The sequence below is a fragment of the Carettochelys insculpta genome, chromosome 12 (assembly GCF_033958435.1).
Source record: "Carettochelys insculpta isolate YL-2023 chromosome 12, ASM3395843v1, whole genome shotgun sequence".
NCBI lineage: Eukaryota > Metazoa > Chordata > Testudines > Carettochelyidae > Carettochelys > Carettochelys insculpta.
In genome coordinates this window covers 46,150,213-46,174,980 of record NC_134148.1, presented here as the reverse complement: position 1 = coordinate 46,174,980, position 24,768 = coordinate 46,150,213, and the positions used below count along the sequence as shown (strand labels likewise).

General features: G+C 49.3%; 1 protein-coding gene across 1 annotated transcript; it reads left to right on the top strand.

Annotated features, from left to right (window-relative positions):
* The first annotated feature begins 11,751 nt into the window (after positions 1–11,751).
* Positions 11,752–24,723, top strand: PDIA3 (protein disulfide isomerase family A member 3). The gene is made up of 13 exons (XM_075006725.1): positions 11,752–12,026; positions 14,320–14,398; positions 15,576–15,693; positions 16,465–16,572; positions 18,755–18,884; positions 19,581–19,697; positions 20,116–20,241; positions 20,858–21,040; positions 21,596–21,704; positions 21,866–21,994; positions 23,176–23,255; positions 23,984–24,041; positions 24,338–24,723. Exons 1-13 carry the CDS (start codon positions 11,767–11,769, stop codon positions 24,452–24,454), a joined length of 1,614 nt encoding a protein of 537 aa, XP_074862826.1. The 5' UTR covers positions 11,752–11,766; the 3' UTR covers positions 24,455–24,723.
* The last annotated feature ends 45 nt before the right edge of the window (positions 24,724–24,768 follow it).

Here is a 24,768-nt window from a genome sequence, read left to right as displayed (position 1 = left end):
ATTTTACTCCTGCATTCCTGTGTTATTTGCCTATGTTCATTCTTTGTAATTTGTCCTAGTTTCCATTTTTATAGGATTCCTTTTTTTGTTTGAGATCATGCAGGATCTCCTGGTTAAGCCAAGGCGGTCTTTGCCCATATTTACTATCTTTCCTACAGAGGGGAATAGCTTGTTTTTGGGCCCTTAATAATGTCTCTTTGAAAAACTGCCAACTCTCCTCAGTTATTTTTCCCCTCAGTTTTTCCTCCCATGGGATCTTACCTACCAGCTCTCTGAGTTTACCAAAATCTGCCTTCCTGAAGTCCATCATCTCTATTTTGCTATTTTCCCTCCTACCAGTCCTTAGAATTGTGAATTCTATGATTTCATGATCACTTTCACCGAAGCAGCCTCCCACATTCAAATTCTCGACCAAGTCCTCCTTATTTGTTAAAATCAAATCCAGAACAGTTTCCCCCCTGGTGGCTTTTTCAACTTTTTGGAATAAAAAATTGTCTCCAATGCAGTCTAAGAACTTATTGGATAGTCTGTGCCCTGCTGTATTAGTGTCCCAGCACATATCTGGATAGCTAAAGTCCCCCATCACCACCAAATCCTGGGCTCTGGATGATTTTGTTAGTTGTTTAAAAAAAGCATCATCCACCTCTTCCACCTGGTTAGGTGGCCTGTAGTAGACTCCTAACAGGACATCACCCTTGTTTTTTACCCCTCTTAAACTAACCCACAGACTCTCAACACGTCCATCTCCTATGTCCATCTCCACCTCAGTCCAAGTGTGTACATTTTTTACATATAAGGCAACACCTCCCCCCTTTTTTCCCTGTCTATCTTTCCTAACCAGGCTGTAGCCTTCAATACCAACATTCCAATCATGTGTATTATCCCACCAAGTTTCTGTGATGCCAATGATATCATAGTTGTATTTATTTATTAGCACTTCCAGTTCTTCCTGCTTATTACCCATACTTCTTGCATTGGTATATAGGCATCTTAGATATTGATTTGAACTTTTCCCCCAGTTTTTTCCTGGCCCTCTTTTTACTCTGACATTGTTGCCCATGCTCCCTCCTACTTCCGACCCATCTCCCAGGTTTCCGTGTTCTCCACTTACCTGCGGGCTTTGCTCCCCTGTCCCCGGCAAACCTGCTACCAATTAAAGCAGAATGAGGGCCTCTCCCCACTTCCAGCTAGCTGTAAGCGATGCATTCCTTCAGATCCTGCTCACATACCTATATTTCAAATATAGTTACCTTGGGTAACGTCCACCAGACAAGATGCTTTCCATCTAACTAGCTGGCTGGGGAAGGGCCTATTCACAGCAATGAACCTTTAGGGAAAGCAAAAGACCTTAGGAGAAGCTTCTCTCCCATCTGGTGAGTTTTCTGGAGAATGCTACAGACAGCCTGTAAGCAGTGGCTGCTCTGACTCTACAAGGACATGTGCCTACACCCCATCTCATCTCTGGACTGCATCTTAGGTTGTCAGTTGTTTTCCACAAACCTGTTTTGGAACCAAGCTTTGGAACAAAGAGTTCCTGCCATGGGGGAGGCTAAAGCTAGCTGAGGCAGGGAGTGAACATCATCTATGGGGCTGGACTCTATGGCCTCTCGAGGTCCCTTCCAGTCCTAGTGTTCTATGATTCTATGATTCTTTAGAGCCCACAAAAGGAAACTCCAGTCCTGGAAACACAAACACACATTGCACTGGGGGAAGTGCTGGACACAGGCTAAAGGGATTTCTTGCCCATGTATGAAAGACCTGGGTCTTCCAAGCTGTAAAGTGCAGCATGACATTTAGAATCATAAAACACTAGACCTGGAAATGACCTCGACAAGTCCAGTCCCCTGCCCTCACAGCAGGACCAACCACCATCTCCATCTCCGACAGCAGGTTAGATAAGACACCTATCTCCACTGATAAAAATTCAATAACCTCCCTTGGCAATTTATTCCATTATTTAACCACCCTCACAGTTGGGAAGCTTTTCCTAAGGTCCAACCTAAACCTGCCTTGCTCCATTTTAAGCCTATTGTTCCTTGTCCTATCCTCAGAAGCCAAGGAGAACAATTTCTCTCTCTCCTCCTTATAACCCTCCTTAAGGTACTTGAAAACCGCTATTGTGTCCCCTCTCAGTCTTCTCTTTTCTAAACTAAACAAGCCCAGTTCCTACAGTCTTCCCCTAGGGATCTTCAACCCGTTGGTATCGTTTCCCAGGGTGAGAGTCTCCTATTTTTACTCCATCTTTTTAGTATATTGAGCTTAGTTTGTGCTTTTTGTTTATTTGCTAGATAATCTACTTTGATCTGCTGGCTATCATTTATAATCACATCAAAATCTCTCCTGCAGTTAATAACCCTGGTTTTGTTTTAATCTGAACCAGTGAATTTTGACTGGAGGACTTGAGGAAAATCTCTGCTGGGTTACCACGTGCGTATCGTTCTTTTCAAAGTGAGAGAGAAATGGACCGGGTAGGAGACTCATCCTGGCCACGTTTGACCAGGGCAAGCTGGTACAGCTCTGGGGTCCTAGACTGGGAACCTGGTAATCAGAGGGCTTATAAATAACTGCAGCTGGGTATCCCCTGAAATATATGTATACTTGTGAAAGCACAGGCTGGAGGGCTTGGTAGCTTGTCATAGCACTACAATGCAAGAGCGATCCCAGGCTGTTGGGTCAGGGAACTCACTGGTACACCATAGAATCATAGAACAATAGAGCTGGAAGAGACCTAAAAAAAAGGCATCAGGTCCAGCCCCCGACTCTAAGCAGGCCCAAACCCATCAGATCAGCCCCCCAGGGCTTTGTTGAGGTGAGACAAACACCTCCAGGGATGGAGACTCCACTACTCCCCTGGACAGAACATTCCAACGCTTCACCACCCTCCTAGTGAAAAAGTTTTTCCTAATGTTCAACCTGGACCTTTCCAACCACAACTTGAGACCATTGTTCCATGTTCTGCCATCCGTGACCACTGTGAACAGCCTCTCTCCAGCCTCTTTGCAGACTCCCTTCAGTAAGTTAAAGGCTGTTATCAAGTCCCCCCTCCGTCTTCTCTTCTGCAGACTAAACAGTCCCAATTCCCCCAACCTGTCTTCATAAGTCACATGCTCCAGCCCCCTAATTATTTTGGTCACCCTCCTCTGGACCCTCTCCAGTGTATCCACATCCTTCCTATAACTGGGGGCCCAGAACTGGACACAGTACTTCAGATGCGGCCTCACCAAAGCCGAATAAAGAGCAATAATCACTTCTCTGGATCTACTGGCAACACTCCTCTTGATGCAACCTAATATGTCATTAGCTTTCTTGGCTACAACGGCACACTGTTGTCACACGTCCAGCTTCTCGTCCACTACAAGACCCAGATCCTTTTCTGCAAAACTACTACCGAGCCAGTCAGACCCCAGCCTGTAACAATGCTTGGGATTCTTCCAACCCAAGTGCAGGACTCTGATGAGGTTCAATAAGGGCAAGTGCAGATTTCCTGCAGCCCAGTCTTCCAATTTGTCTAAGTCAGTCTGGACCCTGCCCCTACCCTCCAGCGTATCTACCTCTCCCCCTAGCTTAGTGTCATCTGCAAACTTGCTGAGGGTGCAATCCAACCCCTCATCCAGGTCATTGATAAATATGTTGAACAGAACAGGACCCAGAAACGAACCTTGGGGCACTCCACTAGAAACTGACCGCCATCCCGACATTGAGCCAATTCCAGGTGGTCCCCTGGGAGACCCATTGCAGAATACATAAGAGGATTAAAACACTCATCTCTCTCCTCTAAATGCATACCAACCTCCAGCACTAACCTGGCAGGCTTAGCTACTTCAGACACCTTCAGTCGATACTTGCGTCTTAGGCCTGGTCTAGGCTAGGACATTAGGTTGAACTTAGTTGACTTAGGTTGATTTTCTAAGCAATCAGTCCACAGTAAAGAATCCAGTTAGCTGACTTTAAGGGTTCCTAATCTCGATTTTGGTAGTCCTGCTTCTCATGAGGATTAACACCAAATTCAACTTTGCTCGGTCATCTTTAGGGTACTGCAGACAGAGGAGCATTGTGGAATTCAACATTCTTGGCCTCCTGGAGGTGTTCCACAGAGCCCCGATGGGACCACTCTGGCCAGCACTTTCAGCGCTGCTGCTCTCCGGGGTTGCAGTTAACAGGAAAGTTTGAATTTCTTTTCCTGTTTGGCCAGCATGGTGAGGAGAGCAGGCAGCACACCTCAGCAGCACATCTGGCCATGAACTCCATTACAGATGAACTCCAGCATGGAGGACATCCGTGACCTTAATGCTGGGGTGGAGGGGCAAGGGGAAGAGGAGTATGAAACTGTCCTGGCAGAACTATGAAGCAGCAAAAGAAACACAATTATGCCAAGATCTCACAGGTTATGGTGGAAAAAGAATACACCAGGGACACCCAGCAGTGCCCCATGAAAATAAAGCAGCTCAGGCACGCACACCAGAAGACAAAGGAAGCAAACAGACGTTCTTGGTTATTGCTGCAAACATGATGCTTTGATAAGCAACTACATGGGATTCCAGGGGGGACTCAAAAACTGTCCTCAAAATCTGTGGATACCCACCCAGAAATTCTTCAGGCAGCCTCAGGAACAGAGGGGAAGACACAGTGGATGAGGAAGAGGATAATGGAGCAGCTGATGTTGCTGACAGCCAGGAGCCTTTTGTAACTGTGGATCCCATTCCCTCCTTCCAGGATGTTCTGCTGCCAGACCCTGATGGCACGGAGGAAACCTCTGCAGAGTTTTCATTTCTAATCATGCTACAAGTGAGTTAAGGCAACTAGGTGAGATCTGGGGTGGGCGCTGTACCCACACAGCCAGGGCCCTGCAAAATCACTTGTCAATGCGTCACAATAGCACAAAACAGCAGAAATGTAGCACTTCAAAGACTAACAAAATGATATTCGGTGATGAGCTTTCATCGGACAGACCCACTTCATCAGATCAATCTCATTTCCAATAGACTGACATTTAAGTACAGAGGACCAAAAAAAAAAAAAGGCAATAAAAACTGACAAATCAAGTACATAGGACTGAAGCAGGGGGGAGGGGGAGGATGTTAAGTGTCCTCGCCTATTGCTTTCCAAAGAGGCTCTTTTGTGAAATTATTTGTGTGTTGCAAAATCCCATCTACAGTAAATGTACTGACCTACCGTTTGTCCTTCACTCAGGTTATGCTGCAGTGTGTCTCTGACGACTCTCCAGCTGTTAGACTGGCACAGGTCAAAAAGCAAAACTGAACCCAGGAAGATATGTTCCTTGAGCATGCGCAAGCCACCTGTGCAGACAGGGCGCAGCTGCGTGCACGAAGGAGAGCCACGCGGCACAGAGAGCGCTCGCTGTGACGTGCAGACCCAGGAGAAGATGGCTCATCTCACGGTGCAGCAAGCAAAGCTCCAGTGCCTGGTAGAGGAGCACAGAGCCCCACTGCAGCCCTTGCTGAATACCACCCTCCTCACCATGTTCTGTCCCCTTCCCCTCTCAGCAGCCCAGGGAGTGCGGGGAGGGAGTCAAGGGCAGCCTCCCACTCAACCCCCAGGCACCTTTCTCAGAGTACAAGGCTGATGTGCTCCATCTGCGATTGCAAAACGCCTATTGCCCTTGCTTACCTGCCTCGAATATACGTACTAGTAACAAGCAGCTCTGCAGCACTTCAAAGACTAACAAATGTATCAGGTAATGAACTTTCATGGGTAAGACCCACTTCCTCAGATCTGGAGTAGACAATTAGCATCCAGGATTTATGTGGTGGTGGCAAATGGGGGTTACCACTCACCAATAGGACCAGTAGATTAATCAAATTAAGTGGGATGTCTGACATGTCTACTGTTCCCACAAATATCAAAGGTGGGCAATTGCCCATGTAATGGGTAAGATAATTGAGATCTCTGTTAATGTCTGATTTAACAGTCTCAAATTTGCAACTTAATGCCAATTCAAATGTTTCCCTCAGTAATCTTTACTGTGTGCTTCACTTTGTCACCTAAATAAAGATGCATAAACTCTTGAAAACAGCATCTTTATTGCTTGTGTTGAACAAGGTGGGGAAGGAGACAGGCGTTTTACAGGGCTTATGAGCCAGTGCACATAATACAGGGGACACCTCCTTAACAGCAACAGACATGACTCATGTTGCTGTCTGGTCACTCATAAAGCTGTTTCTCAGCCTCCCTGATTAGCAGTGCCCTTCACTGTGCTCCCCTTATTGTCCACGTGTCTGGCTCCTCGTAACTAGTGGCCAAATGATCTGCATTGGCTCTCCAGCCCAGCATGACATTTCCCCCATTCTGCACTTGCTCAGCCTGTAGTTAAACTGCTCCTTGCTGTGGTCTATGATGCCTGTGTATGGCTTTGTGAGCCAAGGGAGCAAGGGGTAAGCTGGATCTCTCAGGATCACTATTAGCATCTCCAATGGCAGTCTTCTGCTCTGGGAAGAAAGCTTCTGAACACAGCAGAGTTCCTAAAGATGCACACATAATGCTCCTTTCCCAACCTTGATGTCAGTGAAATCGCCCTTGTGATCCACCAACAGCTGGAGAAGTACCCCTTCTGGTTGATGCCCTGTTGCAATGTGGTGCCAGGATAGGGATGCACATTCCATATATTGCCCCATCAAAGTTAGGAAACCCCATCATGGCAAAACCAACCACTATGTCCTGCACATTTCCCAGAGTCACTGTCCTTTATGACAGAAGGGTACGGATTGCCTTAGCTACCTGGCTCACAGCAACCCCACTGTAGATCTCCCCAACCCCTTTTGATTGCCCACTGACTGGCAGCCATCTGGCATTGGCAATAGCCCTATGGAAACTTGCACTCACTTCTGTCCTGTCAAAGCAAGTCTCATTCTGTATCACTGCACTTCAAGGTGGGGGAAACCAGATCTCAAAGTTGCATGGAAGTGGCCTTACACATACGGAAGTTTTGTGGCCACTGCTGATGGTCCCCTACCTGTGTAAGAATGCAGTCCCACCAGTCTGAGCTTGTTTCACAGCACCAGAACCAGCGGTCCACTGCCTGCAAAGCACGGAGCGCAGCCAGCATCTCTATGTTCCTCCTCTCCATTGTCTCTCATACATGTCCATGTCCTCCTCAAAGTCCTCATCGCTCTGACGGCTGCTTAGGCTCGCCACGTACCACAGCACAATGTGGGAGGTGCTCACAACGCTTGCCACTACAGTTTGAAGCTGGACAGCTCCATGGTAGCTTTCTTTAATGCATCTGCTCAGACACCCAGACAGAATCACTGTTTGCCATTGCTTTCCAAAGGGAGAGGGAGGAGATAAGTGCACTACAGGAGGCAAATGACACATAACCACAACCACCTGTGGTACTGTTTTCTCTTGTCAAACACTGGGAGCTTAACCCAGAATGCCAGGAGGCAGCAGGAACCGTGGGATAGGTACCCACAGTGCATTGCTGACAAAGCGAAAGCTGCCCACTCTAATGGGGACAAACTTCAACTGTGCGCCAGTGTGGAAACCATCTTGTACAAGAAGCCATTTCACATCTCTTACTTCCAATAACTTGTGTGTGAGAAATTTTTGCTACCTCTTGGCTACACCTACACTAGCCCCACACTTCAGAATGGCCACGCAAACGGCCATTTCGAAGTTTACTAATGAGGCGCTGAAATGCATATTCAGCGCTTCATTAGCACGCGGGCAGCGGCCACACTTCGAAATTGGTGCGCCTCGTCCCGACAGGGCTCGTTTTCGAAAGGACCCCGCCTACTTCGAAGTTCCCTTACTCCCATCTGCTCAGTATTTTATGTAAATTAGGTGGCCATGGGATAGGAGGAAAGATCCTTTCATGGATCGGGAATTGGTTAAAAGACAGAAAACAAAGGGTGGGAATAAATGGTAAATCTTCACAATGGAGGAGGGTAACTAGTGGTGTTCCGCAGGGGTCAGTCCTGGGACCGATCCTGTTCAACTTGTTCATCAATGATCTAGAAAATGAGGTAAGCAGTGAGGTGGCAAAGTTTGCAGATGACACCAAGTTGTTCAGGACAGTCAAAACCAAAAGGGATTGTGAAGAACTACAAAAAGATCTCAGCAAACTGAGTGATTGGGCAGCAAAATGGCAAATGAAATTTAATGTGGGTAAGCGTAAGGTAATGCATGTTGGAAAAAATAACCCAAATTACACGTACTACATGATGGGGTCAAATTTAGCTACGACAGATCAGGAAAGGGATCTGGGAGTTATAGTGGATAGTTCTCTGAAGACATCCACGCAGTGTGCAGCAGCAGTTAGTAAGGCAAATAGGATGTTAGGAATTATTAAAAAAGGGATCGATAATAAGACAAAAGATATCATACTTCCCCTATATAAAACTATGCTACGCCCACATCTTGAGTACTGCGTGCAGATGTGGTCTCCTCACCTCAAAAAAGATATATTGGCATTAGAAAAGGTTCAGAAGAGGGCGACTAAGATGATTAGGGGCTTGGAACGGGTCCCATATGGGGAGAGCCTAGAGAGACTGGGACTTTTCAGTTTGGAAAAGAGGCGATTGAGGGGCGATATGATAGAGGTATATAAAATCATGAATGGTGTGGAGAAAGTGAATATAAAAAAATTATTTACCTTTTCCCATAATACAAGAACTAGGGGACACCAAATGAAATTGATGGGTAGTAGGTTCAAAACTAATAAAAGGAAATTTTTCTTCACACAGCGCACAGTCAACCTGTGGAACTCCTTGCCCGAGGAGGCTGTGAAGGCCAGGACTCTATTAGGGTTTAAAAAAGAGCTTGATAAATTTTTGCAGGTTAGGTCCATAAATGGCTATTAGCCAGGGGTAAAGTATGGTGCCCTAGCCTTCAGAACAAGGGCAGGAGCTGGATGGCAGGAGATAAATCACTTGATCATTGTCTTCTGTTCTCCTTCTCTGGGGCACCTGGCATTGGCCACCATCGGCAGATGGGATGCTGGGCTGGATGGACCTTTGGTCTGACCCAGTATGGCCATTCTTATGTTCTAACCGCAGTTCACCTGGCTCATAGGGTGTGAGGCACTGAACCGAAGTTCAGCTGGCTGGCAAGATCTCTCCCTGCAAGGCACGGAACCAAAGTTCACCTGGCTTACAGGGTGCGAGGCACTGGACTGAGGTCCACCCGGCTCACCAGATCTTTCCTCCCCCTCTCCTCCCCATGAGGCACCGAACCAGAGTTCACCTGGTTCATGGGGTGCGAGACACTGGACTGAAACCCACCTGGCTCACGGGGGTGGGGAGAGGGGGTTCCTGGCACCCGCTCCAGCCCGGCAGGACGCCTGCATCTTAGCGCCTAGAAACAGCCTGGGGGGAGTTGTCTCCCCGAGCTTAGGGATATCTTTAATGGTTAGTCTTACTTCAAAACAGAAACAGAGGGAGGCAACAAAGCGTCCCACAGTTCCGTGTGCCGAAAGAGACTAGTGGCACCACACCAGCTTTTAGCATCCAAACACAGAGGGCCCAACGGATGGCTGCCTCACTAGAGACACCGGCGTGCCCTTTTGGAACTGTGACATACAAGACAGGCCTAATAGACAAAGACAGACACAAATAGACAGACAGACAAAGAATGTTAGCCGCTCCACAAAGGTGGAACCCACAGCTCCCCTTACCCGGATGGCTGGCCGGCACTCCCGTCCCAAGCCCCTGTTGGGAGATTTTGTTTAACAGGCCCCCCCTTACCTTCTATTGAGCGCTCGAGAGGCTTGGAAGTGGGGTGCCAGACCCCCCATCCAGGCAAGTGGTATGTTGGGATCTCAGTGGAACCTCCAGACTGTTGAAGCACAAGACTTCTCTATGTTTAAGCAGCTAACATTCAGCTTTATTGAATTCAATAAGGCAACAGATGAGCCAAACCGGACACTAGTAAAACCAGGTCCAGCAAAGCTGCTCGATGCAGCTAACTCTAGTATTTTATACCCTTACACAAGCAAAGCCCAGTGTCAGAGGCAATTTTAATCACTTCTCAAAGAGAATCCGTTATCAGCAAAGAGGAACAGGTACTAGGGAGCTGGAGCCTTGACTCCAAACAGTTCATTAACGCACTCCATAGAGCTCATCGTCCCTGCCATTCCCAAATAGGTCAAGGAAAGTACAGGCTCTTGTGTGTGCGTGCAGAAGTAAGGGATGTGAAATGGCTTCTTATACAAGATGGTTTCCACAGTCAGTAGGACATGCACCCTCAGCATCACAAAATCCACTGCTTAAAGAAAAAAAGTTGAACAAATTTGACCTAATTTCCTCTGTAGCCATACCCTTAGCTTGGTTCCTCTAAAGTGGTGCTCACCAAAGGCACACAGTGGTCTTCCAGGGCGTACAACTGGAGATTTGTCTAGTTTTACAATTGGATAAATAAAGAGTACTAGCAAAGTCAGTACAAACAAAAATTTAATGCAATGACCTGGTTATACTGCTCTATATCATAAACACTGAAAAGCATATTTATATTTCAAATAATTTTACAATTGTATAGTAGAAGTGAGAAAGCAAGCAGTTTTTTCAGTAATGTGCTGTGACACATTTGTATTATGTCTGATTTTGTAAGCAAGTAGTTTTTAAATTAAATGAAACTTGGGGTAAACAAAACAAATTGGATTCCTGAAAGGGATACAGTGGTCTGGAAAGGTTGAGAATTAGTGCTTTAAATCACATTCACCCCCAATGTTCCTCTTTAAACTATGGTTGGCCTTTTAATCAGGATAGTTCCTGGACTGTGGCTCTTCTTGTCAAAGAGATTTTCAGAACATGGCTAAAGCATGGAAGTGGACTCGTCAAAGCGTAATAGTTTGGACAGTCTTTTTTAACCCTGAAATGTTTAGCAAGGCAGGGGACTTACTTGGATCATTTGTTTCCCCTGACAGCCCTCAGTGCAGCTCAACATTTTCATCCAGTATATTTCACTAACCTTATCAGATTCCCACTTTGTAAACCCACGATGCAGCCCACTTTGAGTGATTCTACACGCAGCTCTCCTCACCCTATCTGAAAGATGAAGATGTACTGGGTTAGAAAAGGTACACAGAAGGGCAGGGACAAGCTATGAAGGCTACGGGACAGCTTCTGTATGAAGAGAGATTAAAACGCCTCGGGCTTGAGACAGAGACGGCTCAGCAGAGAGGACAGAGGCCCATAACATCCTGACTGGCAGGAAACGTGCATCCCCGCGCGGAGCGGAAGGGCGAGCAGCAGGGCCACGCCAGAGGGAAGGAAGCAGCTCTCCAGGGCACGCCCAGCAAGCCCGGGGACTCGCTGCCCGGACACAAGGCTCCGGGAGCAGCGCCGTGCGAGACGGGCAGGTCCGCGTGCGCACAGGGCCAGCAGCGCTTCGCCCGCATGGCCACTGGCCGAACCCCACGTGGCTCCCGCTCCCCTCGCCTTCGCCTGAGGGCGCAGCCCGCACCGGCACCCGGCGGGGGGCGGGAATGACGGGCCTCCGCTCGGACAGCAGCTCCCCGCGGGCAGCGCCGGGCACCAGCGCCTCCCTGCGGGGCGCGCCAGGAGAAGCCGCCCGCGCTGCCAGCTCGCACGGGGCGGTGGCGGCCCCCGGCCCGGCCCGGCCCGGCCCGGCCCGCGGGGGGGAGGAAGAGAGAGTCTTTGAGGGCCGGGACCAGCGGCGATCCCACCGCCGACCCAGCCCGGAAGCCCCGGGCGGAAGTGAGGCCCGGGCTATTTATGGGCCGCGCAGAGGGGGCGGGGTCACTGAGGTCCCCAGGCCCGTCCGCCGACAGTGACGCGCCAGTCGGGACCAATGGGGAGCTGCCACATTCCAGATCCGGTGCGGGGCGGGACTTCCTGCCCTGCCGCCGCCGCGGAGGAAGCGAAGCACGAGCCGCTCCCGGACCTGCCCGCCATGGCTCTGCGCGGGGCGCTGCTGCTGCTGCTGCTGCTGCTGGCGCTCGGCCCCCGGCTGGGCCGCGCCTCCGACGTGCTCGAGCTCGGCGACTCGGACTTCGACAGCGGCCTGGCCGAGCGCCCGGGGCTGGTGCTGGTGGAGTTCTACGCGCCCTGGTGAGCGAGCGGCCGGGGAGGGGTCTCCGCAGCGCAGCGCAGCGCAGCGCAGCGCAGCGGGCGGGGCCCGGCAGCTGCCCCAGCCGCGGCGGACGCAGAGCGAGAGCCGCCTCAGCAGCCGGGCCTGCCGCGCTGCGCCTCGGGGAACAGTGGGGGAGGTAGCGGAGCCCCCGCACCGCCGGGCGCGGCCCCCTGACTCCCCGCGGAACGGCCTCCGGGGCTCCGCCGCCTCGTCAGTCTCTCTCCCCCGGGCCAGCAGTCCAGCCCGCCCGCCCGGCGCGCTCCTTGGACCCAGCAGCGAGCCCGTTTTTCTCTCCGGGGCGGCGGCTTCCGAGCACCTGGCGGAGGTCGGAGGTCCGAGGTCTGCCCTGGGCCCCGTAGAGAGACCCCAGGACAGGTTTGCTCTGGCAGACTCTCTGCTGCTTGCTGCCTTGGCTTTGGGTTTGGTTTTTTTGGTGTTTTGTTTTGTTTTGTTTTTGTCCCCTCAGATACAAACGTGCAGATTTACTCTCACTTGCTTTACACTGGATGTTTGTGGCAAGGCCCCCACATTCGCAAACTTAATAGTCACAAATTCAGTGACTTGTAAGCTGCTGTGAGCAGCTGCTTGGCTGGAGCTCCAGGATGGGGAGCGCCAGCAGCTGCCACTTTCCGGGGTAGGGCGCACTGGTGGCTGCCACTTCTCTGTGTTTGCGAAATTCAGCATTTGCCAGGGTTCTCAACACCGAACGCTCGGGAATGCTGCCGCCCTTCTGTACAGTACGATGGCAGACTATTTCCATCCAATGTAATATTATAAAAACGCTCAGTTCAGTGGTATCAAAACAATTCTCACCTTAAAGTTGGACAGCTTAAGCTAAGGATGTGTGTTCTCTAGCTGGCAGTGTTCTGCACTTCTAGGAACTAAGTACTAACGGACTGCTTCCCTTGTGGACTTGTCACAATTTTCTAATGGAAGTACCTGGTGGAGAATGAGAGCAACAATTTTGGTCCTGCATTACGTTGCAGGAAGATGGGGGAGGATCTCTGTTGTGTGTGCTTTTAATTGGTTAGACAGTGGGCTTTTTGCAGGTCTCTGGTGGACACTCCACAGGAGTGGTCACATTTCCTACATGTTAGGGAACTGATGCATTATCTTATACTTCTGAATTGGTATCTAGTTTCAGAAATATGCAGTTCTTCCTAATGCTTCACAAATTAAAAGCAAAACATTCTCTCAGCTGTCTCTGAAGTAGTAAGTCAGCAACTCATTAAGTACATTTATGTAGCCAAACAAGTGTATTATTGCCTTGTTTTGACAAATGGAACAGCAAATCTCTGTCACTTTTATGGATTCTTTTGAATTACGGAAAAATAGTAGTTTACAGACAAGCTTTCGTTTGTTGGCTAGCTCAAGGGAGCCAGCAAAAGAGACCTAGGATTTCTAGGACTTTTAAAACTTGTGTCATAGATATAGTTCCCTTTGTTCTGTGCCAGTGGATTTTGAAATCTACATTTGGATAAACATTGACAGAGGATGGAAAGTTACAATATGTTGTGATAATGCTAATGGCAATGGAAAATGTTTTGAGTAATGTGGCCATTTTGTTAGTTTGGGTTACTGATTAGCTGGGATGACAGAGGTTTAGTTTTACTTTCAGTTCTGTGAAAGGGTTACTCAGCTATGGGGATTGTTAAAATAAATTTAATTTACCTGTTACTGAACTCTGCATAAGTCTAAACTTGCCCTGTGTTTCAGGCCTGTGTTACAAATCAGATTTTATTGTGACCCTGTGGTAGTGTATTGAGGATTAATTTAGGAAATAGTCAAGTATTTGTGCATCGACCATAAGTCTTGTTTCGTGTAACTATTACTGAAATGAATAGAAAGTCAGGATGCGGCAAGTCCATTCACACTAGATAAATGTCTTGGCTGGGTGATACATTAATACGAGGTTTCAGACCACTGAGGTGAGTGGAATTAAGTTGCAGTGTTTAGTGATAACACTTGTTGAGCATCTGCAGGAAGACAATAATGCACTGGCATATATTCCAATAAACACAGTAATGTCTCTGGGAAGATCAACACATTGTTTTCTTCCCACTCAGCTCAAATAGTGGAACTCAAAACTGTTGGGAAGTATGTCAGTGTGACTTACACCAAAACCTTGCAGGGAGCCTTGCTGTTTCTGTGCAGGCTGTTTAGGTCAGTTGTCTGTCACAGCATGGAGATCTTTTGTAAATGGAAACATGTGGCATCTGCCCAGTTGCAGGGAGGCTTGTCCTTGTACCCTAACTGTTACTTCCTTTTCAGGTGTGGGCACTGCAAACGACTAGCCCCTGAGTATGAGGCTGCTGCTACCAGACTGAAAGGAATTGTTCCTCTAGTGAAGGTGGGGCCCTGGCCAACATTCACTCCTCTGTGGCAGTTTACCTGCTCTGACTGGGCTGGAACCCGCTCTGGTGAAACTTAAATGGTGTTTGGGGCAGGCAGAAGTTTTGATGCTTGTGCTTGAGGGTGTACCTTGACTAGTGCATCCCATGTTTCCATGGCAATTTGGGGTCTGGCTTTTAATTTCCTCTTTCATAGATGTTTCATAAATGTTTTGCTCTATTTTGAGGGAGTAGTCTACAGAGCTCTGAGTTCTCCTGCTCTGGTTTAGGGGATTTGGAGGCCGCCTGATGCATTTGTCACTCCTGCTTCCATTGCTGCTGTGTTCAGAACACTAGAAAAGAGGTTGTACCCCTGCATGCAAGCAAACTCCCTCTTTGTTAACTGGTGATGGAGAAGCCGTGGTAGGCCTCACTCCAGGAGATGAACACAGGGATGTGCCTTTCAGCACTGCCGTGGGACAGGTGCTGCTTTAAAAGGAAGCTTTCTCATGAGGCACTTAAGAAGTACAAGGGACCTTAGTCACTGTTTGCCTTGTACAGTTCCACTAAGCCAGTACTTCACTGCAGTTGTCTTTTTCACACCATCTTGTGTCCATTGAGTCATATCGGCCCTACTGGGCTTTCTTCTGCTTCAGCCATCCCAAGGCACTGTTACAGTGCCCAAATAAAAGGAATTTCAGGTTAAATGGTGCAGCCTTTCACATTGCATTTGGTGCACTTCAGTCTCCCATAGTCTTCCTGCATGTATTCTCCTACCCCCGTTAGCCAGGCTAACTGTCTTCAGTTCTACCAGCCCCCCAGGTGGGACACAAAATCTATCCTATAAGCTTCCAGAGCATGGATGAACTCTGCTCCAGATTTTTATCACATTGATTGCATGGTCTGCAAATGAAGGCATGCTGGGTGCCAGCTGGAGCTTGCGCTTTTTCCCGGAACTTTCTGCTAGCCTTCTCCTCCCCATTCCCTTCCCCCAAATGCATAGGGATTTTCCCTTTGAATGCCCTGTTGAGGCTACATTTCTGTGCTCAATACAATTTTGGGAGCAGGGGTGTCCTCCTGTATTGGGAAGATGCCTTGCACCACTTCTGCTATTTCCAGCAGACGTTTTTGGTTTGTGCTGTACGCTGACACTGCATGAATGTGATGGTGTTAAGCAGCAATATTTCTCTTCTTCAGGTTGACTGTACAGCAAACTCTAATACCTGTAACAAATATGGAGTCAGTGGCTATCCCACTCTGAAGATTTTTAGGGATGGTGAAGAGGCAGGTACCTATGATGGGCCCAGGACAGCTGGTAAGGAACATCCTGCTTCTCTAATTTCCCATCTTCGTTGAATTTGACTTGTTGCTTGGGAGTTGGGAGCATTCTGGCTGCATGGTCAAGGATTACCACACTCATCTTACTTGTCTGCTTGATGGGCTGGGGGGAGAGAGGTGGAAGCCCTGCATATTTTTCAGTAAAAGTGTGCTATAACACATTCGCTTTCAGATATTTGGTATTATAAGCAACTAGTTCTTAAGGAAGGTGAAACTTGGGAGTATGCAAGACAGATCTGATTTCTGAAAGGGAGGGGTACAATAGTCTGGAAAGGTTGAGAGTCACTGGCTTAAGCTTCAAGGTCAGAATTCAAAATAGACACAGACACTGTTCATGTAATGCCTTGTCATGAGCATCGTGCGCTGGGTCTCTTGAAACTTGCAGGTCTCTCAACTCTTCATATTACTGCACTGGTAGCTAAGGATCGGGGGGTGTTTAAATTTGCCTAACTTTGCATCTCTTGAGGAGGAGCTTGAGGTGAACAGGTCCTGCTGGGATGTTGGTGCTCTGGGAGTTGTCCTCTGTGGGTCTCTTCCAGCTCAAATGCTTTCACTGAAGTTCCACGGTGCATTTGTGATGCATACATATTTGTATTACGATATGCTTTGAGACTGGCTGGGTGCCATCTAGCTGAACAAGCATACAGTGCAGAAACAATCCATGTCCTGAAAGCATGGAAGCAGTCTCCTAAAATCCATAAAAACCATCATTCTAACGCTCTGTAAACTTATCTTCCTTTTCTCTCAGATGGGATTGTCAGTCACCTCAAGAAACAGGCAGGACCTGCGTCAGTGGCTCTCCACTCTGTGGCAGATTTTGAGAAATTCATCAGTGACAAAGACGCATCTGTGGTGGGTAAGTAGCATGGGGCAACACGGCTTTTTAACCACATTGGAGGCTTTGTCCGGGGAGCCTTTCTTTCATCTCCTCCAAGCAGTATAAAAGCATGTTGCTGTTACTCTCTGAAACTTGTAAATAGCAGGAGCTCTCTCCTTGAGCTTACACATTCACCAGTCCACTCTGCCTTCCCCTGAAATCTGATGGCTTTGGGCTCTCGGAACCAATCATGAACAGAGAGGATTATATCACAAGATGCCCCTGCGCAGAGAGCCTTGATTTCAAGTCATGGTCTGACCATGGCATATGGATGATATTAAAACATTCTTCCCCACATCTCCTGCAGAGCCAGTGACACCCACTCTAAGTATCTTTGATCAACACTGGTCTACATTTGTGGTATGAGGGAATGGCTCTCTGGCATGCTAAACTGCTGGGGACATCCCAGGGTCTGGCACAAATCCATGAACCAGTCACTGAGGAAACCCTGCCTTACACAGTGCTGTCCAAAAGCTATCTGGCTGTCACCAGCGTAGCCAGTGAAATGGTCCAGCACCCACAGTTCTGAGGCTATTAATGGCGACCAGGCAAGCAGCTGGATTAGCTGAGGATAAAGCCTTGGTGTGCAGATGTGGATGATGCATCGAAAGGCTTGGCTTTTTTCCTTCAGAGTGAGGTTAGGGCTAGAGCAACAGATATAGATAAAATATGGAAAAACAGCCAGGGCTCCCCAAGGACCATGCTCTGACCCCATCTGATTGTGAAGAACTACAAAAAGATCTCAGCAAACTGAGTGATTGGGCAGCAAAATGGCAAATGAAATTTAATGTGGGTAAGTGTAAGGTAATGCATGTTGGAAAAAATAACCCAAATTACACGTACTACATGATGGGGTCAAATTTAGCTACGACAGATCAGGAAAGGGATCTTGGAGTTATAGTGGATAGTTCTCTGAAGACATCCACGCAGTGTGCAGCGGCAGTTAGTAAGGCAAATAGGATGTTAGGAATTATTAAAAAAGGGATCGATAATAAGACAAAAGATATCATACTTCCCCTATATAAAACTATGGTACGCCCACATCTCGAGTACTGCGTGCAGATGTGGTCTCCTCACCTCAAAAAAGATATATTGGCATTAGAAAAGGTTCAGAAAAGGGCGACTAAGATGATTAGGGGCTTGGAAAGGGTCCCATATGGGGAGAGGCTAGAGAGACTGGGACTTTTCAGTTTGGAAAAGAGGCGATTGAGGGGCGATATGATAGAGGTATATAAAATCATGAATGGTGTGGAGAAAGTGAATATAGAAAAATTATTTACCTTTTCCCATAATACAAGAACTAGGGGACACCAAATGAAATTGATGGGTAGTGGGTTCAAAACTAATAAAAGGAAATTTTTCTTCACACAGCGCACAGTCAACCTGTGGAACTCCTTGCCCGAGGCGGCTGTGAAGGCCAGGACTCTATTAGGGTTTAAAAAAGAGCTTGATAAATTTTTGCAGGTCAGGTCCATAAATGGCTATTAGCCAGGGATAAAGTATGGTGCCCTAGCCTTCATAACAAGGGCAGGAGATGGATGGCAGGAGATAAATCACTTGTCTTCTGTTCTCCTTCTCTGGGGCGCCTGGCATTGGCCACCGTCGGCAGATGGGATGCTGGGCTTGATGGACCTTTGGTCTGACCCAGTATGGCCATTCTTATGTTCTTATGTTCTTATGTTCTTATCCTGTGGGGTCATTGTACTTTACCCAGCAGATGTCCCACAAGCCTTGCAGCACCCAGCAGCCTGGCCACGTTAGCCTGACTCAGGTCATCCTGCTAAGCCAGGGGACATTTCAAATGGAAGTGTGGCAAGCTATGCTAGGGCTGCGGAGGGATGCTTTAGGGCAGTGCCTCTGACCAGACCCCAGTTGCCCAGAAGGCAGCTCCATCTCTGACTGCTGGTGGTAAACTTGATGCCCAGCAGGTTGCGCCCAAAGAAGGCTACTTGGCTCCTGTGGCACATAAGGAAGGTGCATTTCTAAAAGAGCCTAGGGAAATTGGGCTTCCCTGAGCAGAAGGGGGTGAGCTGGACAGAGGAGCCTGTTCAGAAGAGACAGATTCTCAGGCAGAGCAATCCAGAAGGGTTGAGTCCAACAGTGAAATGGCATCTGCCAAGGCAGAGATTCTGCAGGGTCACTGTGTCTTGCTCTGCTCCAGGCTTCTTCAAAGATGAGTCTGGTGATGCTTATTCGGAGTTCACAAAGGCAGCCAGCAGTCTGAGAGAGAACTACCGCTTCGCGCACACAAGCGAGGACGAGCTGGTCCAGAAGTATGAGGCAGATGGAGAGTAAGTAGGTTTGCAGGTGGTTCTTGGTGGCAGCAGGGACAACTTCCAAGACCCCTCTCATGCAGCTGTGCTTTGGAAAATTAATTCCTTTCATACCTTCCCACAGGGCATTTCCCTTCTCCTTGGAGCAAGACCGGAGGTGGTTAATCTTTCTAAAATCTCTGCTGTTGGGCCCAGTTGGAAATGGCTTTGGGCCAGCCTGCCTGTATCCTGCTGTTGGGCACTTGAGACCTTTGAATCATGAACTACAGCCAGTGGCTCATGTTTCTTGTTTGGGGTCCGGGGAGAGAAACTGACCTAGAAACACTTGTAAAATCTCTAGGTCCTGCAGGGTTGGTGTATGTGTGTATCACTCCTGCCTCACATGGAAAGTGCTGTATCCTAGACTGGATTGCCAGGCCTGGCTGTTTGTTTTTATTACCCATCCTGTTCTTCTCTTGCCACCATGGGGCAGAGAAGGTGGGGAATGATACTATTTACTTTCAATTGCCATTGATTTTCCAGCTTGTTCTGGGTAGAAGCCTAGGGTTTGGCCAGGTGGCCGAGGTGTAGTAGCTTTAGGCAGGACCTGGATGATCCCTTACTGTACTTGGAAAGGCTATAGAAGGTCAGGTGTCTACGAACCTACCTGCCCACTTATCCCTATACTGTGAGTCCCTTCAGCTGTTTCACACTGTGCTGTCCACCTCTTTCCAGGGGTATTGTCTTATTCCGTCCCCAACACCTGGCAAACAAATTTGAGGACAGCACTTTGAAGTACACAGAGGACAAAATCACCAGTGGGAAGATCAAGAAGTTTATCCAGGAGAACATGTGAGTGATGCCTCACATCAATCCCAGGGCTAGGGTGGGTGGTTTGTGGGTACTTAGTGCTGCAGGTCCATCATTTGTTCTCAAGAACGAGCTTTCTGTGTGGGCTTTTCCTCTGCGCTGATGGTGGCAGCTGGGCACCTGATCTGGCATTCCAGTGACCTGGTTTGCCTGCTTAGTTTAGGTAGTTTTTGTAACACAGAAAAGCAGCTCCCTTGTCCAGTCTCAGTAGCAAAATCGTACAGTGATGCACGAATGAGCAAGAAAAGACTTCTTGCGTGGGCCTGCTGGGTATCTGCAAGTGTATCAGTCCTGTGATCTTGGATGAGAACAGGATTATGATAGACCAGGTTTAGGGGTGGGTGGGAGGGAAGGCTTCAGCTAGTGATATGCAGGCTACTGACGGCTGCTTTGCTGATAGCTTTGGCATCTGTCCACATATGACGGAAGATAACAAAGACTTGATCCAAGGGAAGGACTTGCTGGTGGCTTATTATGATGTAGATTATGAGAAGAATGCCAAGGGCTCCAACTACTGGCGCAACAGGTAAGCTGAGGGAGACAGATCCTAAGCTGCAGCTTCCCTCCCCTCTGCGGTACCCTGTGTTGTGGGTTTCTGTTTATCTGGGAGAACGCTGCCTCCAGCACACAAACTTGGGCACCCTTTTGAGGCTCTAGTAGATGCTCCCTTGGCTTTGTCCACCGTGCAAGTTGTCATTACAAATAGAGGAGAGCTACAGGCCACCAGTCCTGTTCCTCAGAATGTGGTTTCTGATTGTGAAAAACTGACTCCCCCAGCTTGTGTTTCTGTAGCAAGCAGTTTGTGTTTCCAGAGGTGCAGGCAGCCAGCTAATATGGCCAGAGCACGCATTCAGCATCAAGTATAGACAGTGCATTTAACTCTTGAAACCATCCAGAGGCCACCATTCCCAGGAGCTCTGCTCCTTTGACTCTGTCCAGACACTGAGACTCAGAATGGTGAGTCTTGCTGAAGAGGCTCGTGCTCACTTCTGTTGTTTGCATTCCCTGTCACTGGGCTCTGCTGACTACTGGCTGAAGCTTAATCAATGGGCCCTGGGGTATCCTTTCCCCATGTCCTAGCATGTCTTGGAGAAACTGCTTGTCCATAGACGTAACAGCACATTTCCCTCTGCTTTCCTCAGAGTGATGATGGTGGCACAGAAGTTCTTGAAAGCTGGACACAAGCTGTATTTTGCTGTTGCTAGTCGAAAAACCTTTAGCCATGAGCTTTCAGAGTTTGGCCTGGACAGCAGCACAGGCGAGGTTCCTGTTGTTGCCATCCGAACTGCCAAGGGCAATAAATATGTCATGCAGGAGGAGTTCTCGTAAGTCCTGGGCTTGGTGCCCCCTTGTCCAGACAGTGCCCAGGGTGCTCCATCTGGGCATACCTTTGGGGAGGGCAGGGGGTGGGACAGACAGTGACCCCTGAGCTGGATGTTCTGGTTAGCAGTAGTGGCTGTGGTCCACGCCTGCCAGTGGGCATGTGCACACTGTGGGAGGATGACATTTGTAGCTGTGAGCACTGAGGGTTGAATTTCAAGATCCATTAAAAGTAGAGACTGGGGTAGAAAACTCAACTGAACAGTACCTAAAGTGCAGGATGTGTCCTGCCACCCATCTCCTGGGTAGAAGAAGTGTGGGCAGCAGGAATGCCAGACTTGATGGCGTTACTGGGGTGGATGTGCACCAGGGAGAGTGGCCACGGGGTTCTTGGACCCTGTGTCATCTGTGGGGAGATTCGTCGTGGGTTAGCACTGATGCTGAGACTCCAAGTGACTTTCTTCAGAAGGCAGAGTGAACATCCCTAGGGAGTGGTGGGGTGCATTTGTAGTCCTGTGCACCAGGATGGCTCTGAAATGTCCCCTGTAATTGATTTGTAGTCGTGATGGGAAAGCTCTGGAGAGATTCTTGGGGGATTACTTTGCTGGTAACCTGAAGAAATACCTGAAATCGGAGCCCATCCCTGAGAGCAACGATGGTCCTGTGAAGGTGAGTGTGGCAGAGAGGTGCTGTGTGGCCAAAGGGTGCATGTGCCTCCCCAGCAGAGACCGTGCATATGGAGCTACCATAAGCATTGTGTGCAGGCTCCCAGGGCCACTAGGTGCACTTTGCTGCCGGGGTTAATAATCTGGAGTATTCAATCTTTGCAGGTGGTAGTTGCTGAAAACTTTGATGACATTGTTAATGCAGAGGACAAAGATGTCCTGATCGAATTCTATGCGCCCTGGTGCGGTCACTGCAAGAACCTGGAACCCAAGTACAAAGAACTGGGAGAAAAGGTAGGCCTGGAGCTCTCACTTGACCATGCAACCAGCAGTCATCCTGCAGACTGAACTGTCCCAGTGGGGTATGCTCTGCTGGCCACTCCACAGGGAGGCATGGAGGTGTCTGCCTCAGGAGCCTTGTCTGGCTGCTCTGGAAACTGGCCCTGGTCAGAAAACTGTTGGCTACTTCTGCCTTCTAGTGGTATTTGAGGTTGGGTGGCACCTGGAGCATCTCTTTTGACTGTCTGGAGAATGGTGTTGGCTGTGGCCATGGCATACCCACTTTTCCCTGGTCAGTGATGGACTTCCAGTGGCTGCACGTCTTTCTGGGTCACTGTCCTCTCTCCCAGCATTGTGGGGAGCTGGTCCCTGGGAATCCTTTCTAGAAAATGTCTGCCAGAGCAATGGGTTGCTATGGGCTCAGGTCTGGCCCTTCACACCTGTAGCCCTCAGTTCTCCCCATTCCAGAAAGGGAAGGCAGGTGCAGAGAAGCATAGACGGCAACCACTTGAATAAAATTGCTGAAACAGCACAGGAGATGTTGGAATGATGTTTAGGCTGGTCTGCAGAAGCACCAGGTTAAGCAAAACGTTGGGGTCGTATTGTTCTTTATGACGACTTGGATACTTACATGGCAAGGGTTAGTGAACATGTCAACAATTCACTTGCTACAAATCATTAAAAGCCCCAACCCCCACTGCTCACCTAGGAGGCCTTGGCCTTCTGCAGCAATGGATGTGTGTCTGCTGGAAGCACAGCCTCCAGTAGGAGATCCAGGTCTGGTTCCAAGCCCCCAGGGCTGCTCTCCTCTCTGGAGAGCGCCTGAAAGTTACACCTGCCCACGTAGCTCTATTGTTAGCAAGGACATAAGACAGCAAGCTTGCACCTTCCATACTACCCATACCAGCCTGAACGGGCATTGCCTGGTCCCCTCACCCGGACAGTGCTTGGACTCACTAGACAATTACAATGGCACATATGGGTCTTTGTGCTAGGTTCAAGACATTTGTACAGCACCTAACGCTACTGTGCCAGTTCCTGCTTCAGCCTCCCCCCGCTCTTCTGGTAACTGCCTAGCCAAGAGCCCCCCTCGTTTCCCTTCTCCTCTTGGTCTTGGAACACAGCCCTTCCTTCTCCTTGAGTCAGCATCTGCTCGCAGCAGAGATCTGCTCCCTAATGTGCTCTCCTATCTACAGCTCAGCAAAGACCCCAGCATTGTCATAGCCAAGATGGATGCTACAGCCAATGATGTGCCTTCTCCATATGAAGTCAGGGGGTAAGCCATCCAGCTGGTGTGGCAGAAGAGCCCCTTGCCACTGCCTGTGCTGCAGTAGGACTGGGGGATAGTGAGACTGGCTCCAGATGAGCTCAGGACTGATGTGCTCGCAGTTACTGGGAACTTATTTTGCTCCTGAGCAGCTGTCAGCAGAAATTGAGCCTTGGAGTAGCACAAATGAAAGCATCTGTCCTTGCTCCTATTCAAGTGTCATGCGTCCCACCCACGTGTGCACACCTGTAGGGATGGGTCATGGCCTCTCTTTGCCAGACGATGGGAATGGGGGAGAGATCTCAGTTCCCTGTTGTGTTCGTTTCCTGGGGGCATTGGGCACTGCTCACTGTCAGACAGGTACTGGGTTAGATGGGCCTTTGGTTTGGCACCGGAGAAGGCACCCTCGGTCTTCCTGTCCCTCTGAGATTGTTCCTGGGGATGAAGAACTGCACTGGGCATGTCTGTCTGTACTCCCTGAATCCACATGGGCTCAGTCCACTCTGCTCCTGGGGCCAGACCGATCACACGGGGACGTGCCTTGCTCCCGCTGGCTGACCACGCCTGGGCTGTGTAGGGATAGCCTCCAGGCATCAGTGACTGTGCCCCTGGGTTGTGGTGGAGGGAGTCAGCGCAGGCCTGCTGCCCTGCAAGGCTAGTGCTAGATGTGCTGCAGAGGGCTGGTGAGGCCTGGCGGATGCTGAATGCAGCTGAGTTGAGATCTCTTCTCTCCCCAGCTTCCCCACTATCTACTTCGCTCCTGCTGGTAGCAAGCAGAATCCAAAGAAATATGAGGTAAGTCTGCTTCCTGCTCTAGGAGTGCTGCAGGCAGGTCTCCTTGTGCCCCAGCTTACTGCAGCACTCATCCAGGTAATCACCAGCATGCTTCAGCTGGTGGTGGCTGTGGGGCCCAGGAGTACTGCCCCTCTGCGGCGTGGCAGGGTGCCCAGTGGGTGAGCCTCAAAGGGTGTGAGGCAAGCTGTTCTCCCCAGAGGCAGTGATTGCTCTCCACTGGGGCCAGCAGGTACACAGGTTGTACGAAAGCCAGGCTTCTCCTCGGCCCTAGCTTCATGCTGCTGTGCTGTTTGCAGGGGGGCCGGGAGGTGAGCGACTTCATTAGCTACTTGAAGCGGGAGGCGACCAGCCCCCCTGTGCTGCAGGAGCAGGAGAAGCCCAAGAAGAGGAAGAAGGCACAAGAGGATTTGTAAAGCACCTGGCCTCCCAACTCACCAGCATGTGAAGAGGAAATGTGGGGGAGCCTGGGTGGCCGGGGGCCAGCTGGGGGGAGCGGAGGACTGTGCCCAATGCCGAACGGGCTGAAGGGACCCAACTGCTGTACCTAGTTGTTTCATTTTCTGATGTCTGCTGCATTCTAATGGCTGCACCAGATTATAAGGGGGAGGTGGGGGGAAACTAGTTATTTTCTAATTTTTTTGTACATGTGGAGAAGTGAGACAATAAAATGGACCCCCTTAAAACCACACAGCTGTGCCCGGGGCTGCTCTTCCAGGGCCTGTAAGTG